This window comes from Hypanus sabinus, chromosome 3, assembly GCF_030144855.1.
Source record: "Hypanus sabinus isolate sHypSab1 chromosome 3, sHypSab1.hap1, whole genome shotgun sequence".
Taxonomy (NCBI): Eukaryota; Metazoa; Chordata; class Chondrichthyes; order Myliobatiformes; family Dasyatidae; genus Hypanus; species Hypanus sabinus.
Genome location: NC_082708.1, coordinates 30757537 through 30770515, shown reverse-complemented (window position 1 = coordinate 30770515; position 12979 = coordinate 30757537). Strand labels below are relative to the sequence as shown.

The 12979-nt window shown below is 38.6% G+C and overlaps 1 protein-coding gene across 8 annotated transcripts in view; it reads right to left on the bottom strand.

Moving 5' to 3' along the window:
• Nucleotides 1–1880: 1880 nt before the first annotated feature.
• The window catches only part of LOC132391148 (F-box-like/WD repeat-containing protein TBL1X), a 349009-nt gene continuing 337910 nt past the window's right edge, over nt 1881–12979 (bottom strand). For 7 of the 8 annotated variants that reach the window (XM_059963975.1, XM_059963972.1, XM_059963977.1 and 4 more), the window contains 5 exons: nt 6994–7068; nt 5444–5571; nt 3061–3226; nt 2419–2520; nt 1881–2112 (listed from right to left, as the gene is read on the bottom strand). In XM_059963975.1, the coding sequence (XP_059819958.1) occupies nt 2086–2112; nt 2419–2520; nt 3061–3226; nt 5444–5571; nt 6994–7068 (498 nt within the window). In that variant the 3' untranslated portion in view covers nt 1881–2085. Of the gene's footprint in view, nt 2113–2418; nt 2521–3060; nt 3227–5439; nt 5572–6993; nt 7069–12979 lie in introns of those variants that run through there. The other variant, XM_059963978.1, reaches the window with a different exon arrangement.

Sequence of the window (12979 nt, the reverse complement as noted above, 5' to 3'; positions counted from 1 at the left end):
TCATTGTGTTGCAATATAAAATATGCTACTTGTATGCAGTAGTCATTGTGTATCATAACTAAATTGCTTCGTATACTTTGGTACCTAAAAATTTCAGAATATGTAGAGTACACATACTAGTACTTTCATCTGTAAATTAAAAATGCCTAAGATTACCATTCAAGTTTTCTGTCTATCCTTAAGGCACCGACTGGCTGGATATAGGTGTCAACCATCCTTTGCTACTGTGTCTAGAAGCAATCCAGACAAATGACTGATAAGGAGCATCCCAGTCAAGTCTAAAAGTCGGTTTAACCATTGTTGGCTTATGTACACTTTCCAGGAGCAGTCACTAGATTATAATCTGGTGTAGAATTCCACCTTCATTACTCTAGAAACAAAATTCTAACACAGCTAAGAACAGCTGGGCTGGTGTGGTTTGTATTGTTGCATGCCGAGGTTTGAGCTATAAGAAAGCTCAGTACTGTTGTTACATTCATGCTGCAAGAACTTGTATGTTAATAATGGTGGTTTTCAATGACGATATGTCAGTAACATTATGACCAGGAATATACATGTGAAGTAAACTCCTAATAATTTTAAAGTAGGAAAAATAAAAATCACGGAATCATATTTTCTAATATCAAAATATAGCAATTTATTCAAGACATTGAATATGATTTGATGATTTGTTTTCTTTAATGAGCACATGAGCTACATCACACATTCTGGATTAGAAGAAACATAAAAGGTCACATGATCTCCTCTGACCTAAACTCCTGAGAGGCTGCAAGGAGAAGGAACAAAGTCTGGCCGACAGTCTGACACAGACAATAAAAGCAACGAAAGCCAGAACACAGATTTTGGACAAATGAACTCTGCGTGTGACAAGAACATATTCAAAAAACCCAGAGAACAAAACAAAGCAGACCCTTACATTAGACAAAGTGCACCTCACCTGACTCTAAATAGCTTTTGTTAGCAATACTTTTTTTAAAAAAAGGACCTAAAGCATGGCATGAGATTAAAGAATTTAAGCTCTTGTACAGTGTTAAGATGTCTCATTTCTCGCATTTCTTTAAAACAAAGTGTCTGCTAGGTTTATGGTTTGCCGTTCTGGCTTTTAAGGTCTAATGTGTGATTAAAGGTAAAAATTACAAATATTTCTTTTGCTTTATTTTTTCAAAAATACACTGGGGATCTTCCCGTGAGTCTTCTTTCCCTGTATGAAGCTGGTGATGAGTTCACCTTCTCAAATGTAAAGCACTTTTTATATGCAGTTCTCTGAAGAAGTGCCTTTTCAATAGATCACGACCTGAAGCACAGTAATGTAAGCGAGTCTATCAGCAGTTCAGAAAAGCTTAAGTTTTAAAACCCCATAGATTCCTCCCTGCAGCTTCTAGAAACAAAATCATTCACATCCAACCCTGGTAAAAACTTCTTTTAGGAACCTACGTAATACTCCAGCATCCCTAAAACATTTTTAAACAAAACAAAAATCCAGAAAATATAAAGTGTTGCTATTACAAAATTGCAGAGTACTCTGCTGTGACTGCACACAATGTCATTCTTCCTTTTCAGCAGCATTGTAGTGTCCAAACCAGAATGAGGAAAGTGTATGAAGGAAGGGAAATCTATATCATTTCCGTTCTTGATTTTTTAAAATGTTTCCCCCCCATCTCCCCACCCCCATTTTTTGTTGTTTTTTTAACTGGTACGTCACAGCACCTGCAGTTTGGCACGATGCTCTCAGTCATGAACATAAATTGCCATTATCTGTCCTGTTAAAAACCTCAAAACACTGACTGACATGATTTTCTTGCATCACATTCCAAAGGTGAAGAGTTCAACTGGTGAAAAAAACCAGCATGTAACTAAGTTTCCATGTGGAATCTGGAGGGAACGTGTAGACAATAAAATCTTTTTTTTTTGGAAAGGCAACAAAAGAAAATCAAAATTAAATGGACAGGGAGAGCTGGTTTTAACCATTTCATTTTAAAAGTCAGGTTCTTGCAGATCTGAAGCTGGCACATTGTGAAGGAGCGTGCTTGCCACCCACACATTCACTGCTGGTCTAGTCTTACATCCTGTTTTCCTTCTATTCTGCTATTTCCGTAGATCAAGTACACATACCTAGGAAATAAAGAACAAAAACTTTCAATATTTACCGTTAATAATTCTTCTGAAATAAAGCATTTTTGAAAGTTGCAATAAGAAACTAAAGATCTGAACATCAAAAGAAAATAGGAAATAACAGGAGGATTATTGTTCGATAGGCAACAGAGAGCAGTATGTTTGGACATAGAATCACTTTCTACAGTGTTATTCTTTGTGTTAAAAATTCAGGAACATTATTTTACATTTGCTGCTTTCTAAAGAGCACATAGTCAGAAAGAACAAAGAAAAGCAGAACTAATGTTGAGCAAAACAGACACTTACAGAACCATCTGATGCACTTGCTCCCACTTTGTCCCCTGACGCATTCCAACAGACTTCAAAGATTCCTCCAGTCCCTCGATAGCTGTGCACTAATGCTCCTGTCTATGGAAAGAAGGACATTCATTTCAATACACAGCAGTATTTCTGTTTGCACTTTTTAAAATAATTGCTGTGTTTTGTTTGCTAAAATATTTAGATGTTCTACAAGTTTTACATTAAAAATTTGTCTCAGACTTCTCGTATTTGAGGGGTTGAAGCAAAAGCAGTATGGCACCAAGACACGGGGTTATGGAAGAGGCCAAGATGATAATGCAGTACGTTGTGAATGTTGTCGTTTTGTGGCAGCAGTACATAACTGTTAGGAAGCGTTTAATGCTAGATCTTTGCCATTGGGATACCGTTGACAGGCTCCTGCTGCATGGTGAGGTTGTGAAGATTCTTTCCCCTGTCAAATAGGCTTATTTGATTTTTTAATTAATACTTAAAACACTGGCTGTTCATACTAGCAACGAACAAGTCTTAGCACTGACATGACCAATAAATGGTTTCATTAAATAAAGTATCATTGTTATTCAGTAACAACTTATGAATTTTTCCAAATCTGACAGTAGTCAACCATGCTGGTTGTACTGTTCACCTTACCTGGGTGTTCCATATGTGGACACATTTGTCAAAAGACCCACTGGCTAGATATTTGCCATCAGGACTGAAGGCTACACTATAGACAGGCTCCTGGTGCATGGTTAAGGTGTGAAGGCAAACTCCTCTTTCCACATCCCATAAACGAACAGTAGAATCAAATGAAGCACTGAAAACGAAAAGTTATATGTTTAATCGGAATCTAAATTCTCCAGTTACTATGGAGAGATCCAAGCCATCAAGTTATCATTATGAAAATAAGTGACATTTAATCACTTTGACTGTGTTTCTCCAAAAGCATTTATTTCTTAAAGAGTTATTTTCTGGAGAGAAAAAAACCCCATATAACCCAAATCTGATGTCTGCTTAATGAACTCAAAAATACAGATGTCTCATGAGATTAAGGCTAAGTTTAGCCACTATGATTGCAAATCACAAATTCTCACAAATATAGCGAGACCCACTGAATAAGAAGGGTGTGGCTCTCAAAAAGACCCAAAATCAATGCCTGAAAAATGAGATTTCAGTTAATATTTAGATGAAGAATCAGTAAGTGAAGCAAAATTTAGGCAGATTATTAACAAATAATAAGAATTTGACTGAATAGAAATCAGTGGATTGGTTGTTCCATTTAATCTCAGACATAGGCTCACAACCAACCTGAATTAACATTCTTCATGAAATGACCCCTCAAACTAATCCTTATTGGGCAGGGATCACTGTAAATAATCATTAAAAATGGACTTCATTTCTTTCCATTTGTGGCTGTGTTGATTTTTTCTTTTTAAAATTGTTGTCATTGTTGTAAGATAATATTTCATTCTAACACTTTTGATTTAGTTTAATGACCAATTGGCATGGTAGTTGGATATAATCATCAATTTTCTTTTGTGTCAGGTAGGATTATAAATGTCCTGGGTTTAAAGGAAGTACATAAACTGTGGCAGAGGGGAAGCCTCACTCAGAATTCCTCTATTCCTACATGCCTGCTTTCACTAACCCCTTTCCCAGAAGAGTTCCCTTGGTCCTCTGTATTCAGCACATCATCCTTTGCTATATCTGCAAGCTCCATTAGAACCTCACCATCATTTACTGTACATCAGTTACCCCTGTTCTTTTCTCCCTTCTGCAGGGACTTTTCACTTGGTATCTCTATAGTCTGCTCATCCTTCTTCACCCATCCTTCCCTATCCACCCACCCATCCCTGTTCCTTGACACTTTACCTATAGGAGCTGTAACAGTTGCCCTTTCTCCACTTTCCTTATCACTTTCAAGGGACCTAGATAGCCCTTCAAGGTGAGACAGAGATCCACAGGAATCTCTTCCAACCTAGTCTCTTGCATTCAGCACTTGCAGTGTGATCTTCTCAACATTGGTGAGACCATTTAGCAGAGTATCTGCACTTTGCCAGCACAGCCATGTTAAGCTTCTGATTGCATGTCATTTCAATTCCTCTTCCTATACTGACCTGTCTGATCTCAGCCTTCTCCATTGCCACGATGAAGGCAAACACAAATTGGGAGAACAACACCTCATATTCTGGTTCAGTAGCCTACAGCCCAATGGTATGAACACTGAATTTTCTATTTCAAGTAACCCACACTCCTCATGTTATCTTCCCTCTCCCACCTTTCTCCACAGTGCCTCTCGTCCATTATCAAGCACCATTATCCTTTTCCACCTGCTTCCATCTGGCCATCACACATATGTCAATCCATCTGGGTTTATTCTGCCTTGGTTCACCTTTCCTATCCCCTTCCCCATATGGTTCTATCTGACCATCATCCCTCCTTTATTTGGTTCCACCTGTCATTTACGAAGCTGAGCTTCTAGTCACCTCCTTTGCTTCTCCACCCAGATCCATCTGCCTATTCTTCTTCCTTCCTTGTTTCCACCTAACACCTAGCAGTCTTGGTCTCAACATTTCCTCCTTCCCATCTCCACCTAGTTCTATATGCCTTTTGAGCCCCTCTTACCTATCTGTGGATTTATTACCATTTTCATGAAATTTGATACCACTTTAAAACTGCTTACTTAACCCTGGATGGTGGGCCTTTCCCAGTGTGGTGGAAATGACATATTCCATACTGTTTTACAAACAACAGCTTTACTTATGTTGAAACTATACAAATCCATCAGCATTTTTGTAAGCTGACTGAATATCTCAGTCTGAAGGTTGCCTCTTACAAAACAAGGTAACAAAATGCAATTTCTCTGCGCAGCTTAAAACTACAATCTCTCTGTGCCTTGAGGTTGTAATAAGTATAGATAATTTGAAACAACATGTTCCTGTGGACTTTCACAGAAGTTGCTGAACAAATTTTTGAATTTTTAATTACAGATATGGTATACTGTATGTTTTGTTTAGGAAATCAGTAATGTTACCTGGCTAACATGATGTAGGAGTTTGGGTTATTGGTGCCTGGACCAGTAGGGCTCCATTTTATGGTGTAAATCTCCTTATTGTGGGCCTGTAAGTCATGCACACATGCATCCTGCTTCATATTCCAGATCTGTACAAGAACAAAGCACAAACAAGTGATTTATGGATACTATTCCACTGCAAATATAGAAAATTGCTTTAAAATTACAAGAATTCCGCACCATCTGCATGAGAAGTAAATTTAAGAATACTAAAGTTGACTCTGCAAAGAGGATTTTCTGAACTGTCCTTTGAATCTGATTGCATTACCAACACTGAAGTGAAGAAGGAACACTGAATTACCTTGACAAAACTTTATGTTGTAATTTCTTTTGCTGCAGTTTAATGTGAACTAACTTCAAATTTACTTTAAATTTAAATTATTACATGTACTACAACATGAACTGGTTTGTTATTACCTCTGGTAACTCATTGAAAAGTATGAATCTATATGTCACTTCAACTTGTAAATCAGTATGCTGAAAACAACAGTAGCAAAGGAGATGATTAGAGCAAGTAAGTTGTCTTGAGGTCTGCAATTTTACACTATCACTTGTTAGAAACTGCTTCAGAGTTACTGCTAATGTGAGTGCCATAATACCACTTTGAACCTTTCACAGTAGTTGGAAAGTGTGATCCCATCTAGAATCATAGATCTCCTGTCAAACTTTTGAAATATGTATAATCTGCTAATTACTGTTGAATAAAAGACTATTGTACTGCATCACACAGGTGGGATAATTATTTACTGATGGCTTGGCACAGATCTAGAGTAACACTTTATCCACATAACTTATTTTAAGCCTGCAACAGAACAAAAGCTGGAATTTATGATAACAGTAAGCTGGTTGTCCTTTGACATCTAAGAAAAGCAATCTTGTATTATCTTCTCTGCACACATCATTAAAAATGTTTCACAAATGCCACATATTCACATTTATTTCTAAAGAAAAGGTGACAATATTAATAAAATTATAAATAGGCATTGTCGATTTGTGCTGTTTTTCTCAGCTGATTTTGCCTTTAAACCATACTGTTTAATTTAAATGGTTGTTAACTTTATACAAGTAGGAAATTACAGCATTGAACAGTAAACAAAAGTTGAACACTCATTTGAGTTGCGAAGAATAGGGTTGTGTTTCCACACAAACTGCTATGATTACTGAAATAAATAAAGCGAGGGTCCATATCTTTGAGGGACACCATCATTTTTTCATGTTTTGAAGCTATGTTTCTATCCAATTTTCTACACAGAAGCAAAATATCCTTGTAACTAATATGATGCAGGGTAGATGAGGTTAAGATGTGTGCCTTTACTTCAGATTGGTATGTATTTTAAAAAAAAAGACCAAATAATGGAAAAATGGACTTAAAAGCTTTCTTATTTTCCACAAGAAATTTGGGAATGAAGTGATTGGAAACCTTTAGTTCTCACTTAGTTAAAAACATAGCTGCTGTAAAGATTTATTATCAGAATTGACAAGGGATTTAAGCCATAATTAAATTGTCCTACCTTCAGTGTCATGTCATCTGAACACGATGCAAGTAACATGCCAGATGGGTCCCATTTGATTGCATTAACTTCATTCTGAAATGTAAGAAGTGCAAATGAGCAGTACTAATAAAAATTGTTTAAAAAAAAAACTGTTAACTTTCTCTAGAAGACAGTTTGTTACATTCTCATCTGTAAAATTCATTGCACAGTTCATAAACTTTTGATGGAGTCATGCAACCCTTGGGAAATGTATCTTGAAACTTTAGGTACTTCTTTATCATTTTTTTCTCCATTCTTGCGAATAATTTGTCCTGGGTATGTACTTTGTCAATATTCTATTGTCTTTTTTAAGTTATTCAGGAACTATATTTTTCTGTATTGTTTTATGGTGTCTTTCTTATGTATAACACGTTCTATGTACAATACAACATATATACTTTATAAGTGCAAACATAGTAATAAATGGGTTATAACTGCACAAGATCCCAAAGATCAATTTTAGAGAATTGAATGGGGTTTGTGGAGCATTTTTTGTTCAGTCCAATTTGCTTGTAATTTACTTCTCTCTCGAAGCACACTCCCACACCTGTGTTGATGCATACTCCCATATCCAAGGTTCAGATCGAGACAGAGAAGAAATTAAAGAAATTCAGAAGGAGAAAAGGCTCAAATTAGTAGTAAGAGGGATAATAAAACAATGTACTGAGAGTCTTGTTAGGTCAATCTTTGCTTCTCGATATCATCTTCCTCAGAAAAGCTCAGGGTCTTTTAGGAATTTTTGGCAGGCTGCAATCATTGCAAGCAGTCAATGTTTGGCTAAGAAAGTAGAAGGTTTAAAAAGAACTTGGGCCTTTCAGGACATTTTAGTGGGATGCAATCATAAACATCTCTAAGGGACTCAGCAAAGGTCAATGAAAAGAAGCGAGGTATAAGTGGAGCAGCCAATGTTTGAGTGGATTGTGTTAGAGTGGTCAGGCTTTGGCAATAACAGGCTCTAAGTTTCTAGTAAGATTTTTTCTCTCTTTCTTTGTCTATTAGTACATAGATAATGTGGTAAAAATGGGTCCAGGGTTAGAGTCATGTTCTTTGTGTGAGATGTAAGAACTCTGGGAAACTTCTACTCAAAGAAAGGCAGCGTCCATTATTAAGGACCCCCGCACCCAGGGCATGCCCTTTTCTCACTGTTACCATCAGGTAGGAGGTACAGAAGCCTGAAGGCACACACTCAGCGATTCCCCTCTGCCATCCAATTCCTAAATGGACATTGAAGCTTTGGACACTACCTCACTTTTTTAAATATACAGTATTTCCGTTTTTGCACATATTTAAAATATCTATTCAATATACATAATTGATTTACTTGTTTATTATTGTTTTATTTTATTTATTATTTTTTTCTCTCTCTGCTAGATTATGTATTGCATTGAACTGTGGCTGCTAAGTTAACAAGTTTCATGTCACATGCCGGTGATAATAAACCTGATTATGATTCCATGATAACTATATCTGCATAAACTGCATCAAGCTGCAGCTTCTTAGAGACCATGTTAAGGAACTGAAGCTGCAGCACGATAACCTTCGGAGAGAATTTGGGAGAATTAGGAGGTGATAGATAGGAGCTAACCCCTAGGTGAGAGTATGATGATTTGGTGGATGAATGTGTGACTGAGGAACTCGTGCAGGAAGCAGTATTTTAGATTTCTGGATTATTGGGATCCCTTCTGAGGAAGGCATGACTTGCATAAAAAGGATTGGTTACATCTGAACTCAAGGGGGACCAATATCCTAGCTAGCAGGTTTGCCACAGCAGTTGGGGAAGGATTAAACTAAATTGGCTATAGGATGGGAACTAGTGTTAGGGTTGAGTATACAACTAGATGATGAATGCAGTGAGACTGTCAGGAAGGACAGACTGACGATAAAGCAAAATTCCAGTCAGTGGGATAAGTTGCAGTACAACATGGGGACAAATCTGAAAGGGTGAAGAATACAGGAATAAAGGAGTTATATTTGAATGCATGTAGTATACAGAATAAGGTAGATTATCTTGTAGCGCAGTTAGAGACTGGTAAGTATGATGTTCTGGTCATCAATGAGTCACGGCTGAAAGATTATAGTTGGAAACTAAAAATCTAAGGATGTACATTGTATCAAAAGGACAGGCAGGTAGGTGGAGGGGCTGGGATGGTTCTGTTGGTAAAAAATTAAATCAAATCCTTAGAAAGAGGTGACGTGGGATCAAAAGATGTAGAATCCTTGTGGTAGCGTTAAGAAACTGCAAAGGTAAATATACTCTGATGGGAGTTATATACACACCTCTGAGCAGTAGCCAGGATGTGGGCTACAAATTACACTGAGAGATAGAAAATGCATGTCAAAAGGGCAATGTCACAATATAGTCATGGGGAATTTCAATATGCAGGTAGATTGTAAAAAATCAGGTTGGTGTTGGGTTCCAAGAGAAAGAATTTGTAGAAAGTCTACGAGATGGCTTTTAGAGCAGTTTGTGGTTGAGCCCACTGGGGGCAAAGGCTATTCTGGACTGGGTGTTGCATAATGCACTGGATTGCCATGGATCAATATACCATTAAGCAACAGCTTTGAGGACCCCAGGTTGGGAACCTCTGTCTTAGGCAGCAGTGATCATAATATGACAGACTTCACCCTGTAATTTGAGATGGAGAAGCTGAAGTCATATGTATCAGTATTATGGTGGAGTAAAGGGAAGTATAAAGGCATAAGAGAGGAGCTGGACAAAGTTGATTGGAAGGGGACTCTAGCAGGCATGACAGCAGAACAGCAGTGGCTGAGGTTTCTGGGAGCAATTCAAAAGCATATATACATCCCAAAGAAGAAGTAGCATTCTAATGGCAGGATGAGACAACTGTGGCTGACAAAGTAAGTCAAAAAACAACATGAAAGTAAAAAAGAGGGCATATGATACAGCAAAAAGTAGTAGGAATTTAGAGGATTGGGAACCTTTTAAAAACCAACAGAAGGCAATTAAAAACCATGAGGAGGGGAAAGATGAAATATTAAGGTAGGCTAGCCAGAAGGTATCAAAGGCAACACCAAAAGTTCTCTCAAATATGGAAAGAGCAAAAGAGAGCCGAGAATGGATATTGAACCACTGGAATATGACCCTGGGGTCATATGGGGGACCAGGAAATGGCAAACAAACTGAGTAAGTACTTTACATCTGTCTTCACTGTAGAAAACACTAGGAGTATGCCAGAAGTTTGAGAGTGTCAGTGGCAGAAGTGAGCGGAATTGCTATTACCAAGGAAAAGATGCTTACGAAGCCAGAAGGTCTGAAGGTAGATAAGTCACCTGGACCAGATGGAATACACCCCAAGGTTCTGAAAGAGCTGATTGTGGAGGCATTTGTAATGATCTTTCAAGAATCACTCGAGTCCAGCCTGGTTCCTGAAGACTGGAAAATTGTAAATGTCACTCCACTCTTAGCTTGACGTCAGTGGTTGGGAAGATGTTGGAGTCAATTGTTAAGGATAAGGTCTCAAGGTACTTGGAGGCAAATGATAAAATAGGCCAAAGTCAGCAAGATTTCCTTAAGGGGAAATCTTACCTGACAAATCTGTTAGAATTCTTTGAGGAAATAACAAGCAGGATAGACAAAAGAGAATCTGTGGATGTTGGATGTATGGATTTTTAGAAGCCTTTGACAAGATGCTATACATGAGGTTGCTTAACAAGATAAGAGCCCTTTATACTACAGGGACGATACTAGCATGGATAGAGGATTAGCTCATTGGTAGGAGGCAAAGAGTGAGAATAAAGGGAGCCTTTTCTGGTTGGCTGCCAGTGACTAGTGGTTTTCTGCAGGATCGGTGTTGGGATGGCTTCTGTTTAAAGTTATATAGATGATGGAATTGATGGCTTTGTGGCCAAGTTTGCAGACAATACAAAGACACGTCAAGGGGCAGGTAGTGTTGAGGAAGCAGGGAAGCTGCAGAAGGCTTTTTCTTCTTGGAGCATCAGAAGATGAGAGGTGACCTGATAGAGGTGTATAAGATGATGAGAGGCATTGACCGTGTGGGTAGTCAGAGGCTTTTTCCCAGGGTTGAAATGACTAATACGAGATGGCACTGTTTTAAGGTGCTTGAAAGTAGGTACAGAGGAGATGTCAGGTAAGTTTTTTTATGCAGAGAGTGGTGAGTGCGGGGAATAGACTGCCAGTGACTGTGTTGGAGGTGGATACCATAGGGTCTTTTAAGAGACTCCAGGATAGGTACATGGAGCTTGGAAAAATAGGGGGCTATGGGTAACCCAAGGTAATTTCTCAAGTAAGTACATGTTTGGCACAACGTTGTGGGCCAAAGGGCCTGTATTGTGCTGTAGGTTTTCTATGTTCGATGACTTAACAGTGATTAGGAGAATGAGCAAAGAAATGGCAGATGCAATACAGTGTATGACCTTGCACTTTGGTAGAAAGAATAAAGACGTAGACTATTTTTTAAAAGGACAAAAAAAAATTCAAAAATCGGAGGTGCAAAGGGATATCATATGTCCTTGAGCAGGATACCTTTAAGGTTATCCTAAAGATTGAGTCAGTGGTGAAGAAGACAAATGCACTTTTAACATTCATGAGGCCTCATTTGGAGTATTGTGAGCAGTTCTGGGCTCCTTATCTAAGAAAGGATGTGCTGACATTGGACTGTGTTCAAAGGAGGTTAATGAGAATGATTCCAGGAATGAAAAGGTTGTCGTATAAGAAACATTTGATGGCTCTGGGCCTATTCTCACTGGAATTTAGAAGAATGAGGGAGGATCTCATTGAAACCTATTGAACATTGAAAAGCCTAGGTAGAGTGGAAAGGATGTTTCCTGTGATGTGGAAGTTTAGGTCCAGAGGGCACACCCTCAGAATAGAGGATTGTCCATTTAGAACAGAAGTGATGAGGAATTTTTTTTTAAGTCAAAGGTGGTGAATCTGTGGAAATCGTTGCCACAAACGGCTATGGAGGCCAGGTCACGGGGTGTATGGAGGTTGATAAGTTCTTGATTAATCTGGGTGTGAAAGGTTACAAGGGGAAGGCAGAAGAATGGGGTTAAGATGGAAATGGATCACCCATGATGAAATAGCATAATTCTGCTCCTATATTTTATGGTCTAAGTTGCAGAAGGCAGGTACCAGGGTGATCGTCAAGAAAAGGAAAGCGAATAGGCAGCCGATGCAGAGTATCCCTGTGGCTGTTCCCTTCAATAATAAGTACACTGCTTTGGATACTGTTGGGGGAAACGATCTACCAGGGATACTGCAGCGACCAGAACTCTGGCATTGTAGCTCAGAAGGGAAGGAAGGAGAAGAGGGAGTGCAGTAGTGGTAGGGAATTCCATAGTCAGAGGAGCAGACAGGGGATATTGTGGACATGAAAGAGGCACTTGGATGGAATGTTGCCTCCCAGGTGTCAGGGTCAGGGATATCTGATATCTGATGGTGACGTGACACCTGGTATCAACGACACAGTAAGAAAAGGAAGGAAAACCTGAAGAGACGATATAGGGAGTTAGGTAAAAGGCTGAAAAGCAGCATGTCCAGGGTACCAGGACCTATGCTGCCAGTGTCATGCACCAGTAAGGGATAGAATAGGATGATTTGGCAGTTGAATGTGTGGCTGAGGAATTGGTGTATGGCCAGAATTTCATTTCTGGATCTTTGAGATCTTTTCTATGGAAAGAATGACCTGTACAAAAAGGACGAGTTACAACAAGCGCACCGATATTTTTGTGGATAGGCTTGTTAGAGCTATTGAGGAGGGTTTAAACTAAGTTGGCGGAGAGTGGGAACCAGGGTGATAGAGTTGAAAAAGGGGCAGTTGATATACATTACAAGTGGATGTAGTGTGCAGTGAGACTGTAAGAAAGGTCAGGCAGATGACAGGACAAAACTGCAGTTAGTGGAATGAGTTGAAGAATAACATGAAGGGAAAATTTAGAAAGGTGATGAAAACAGCACTGGAAATGTTGAATCTGAATACATGCA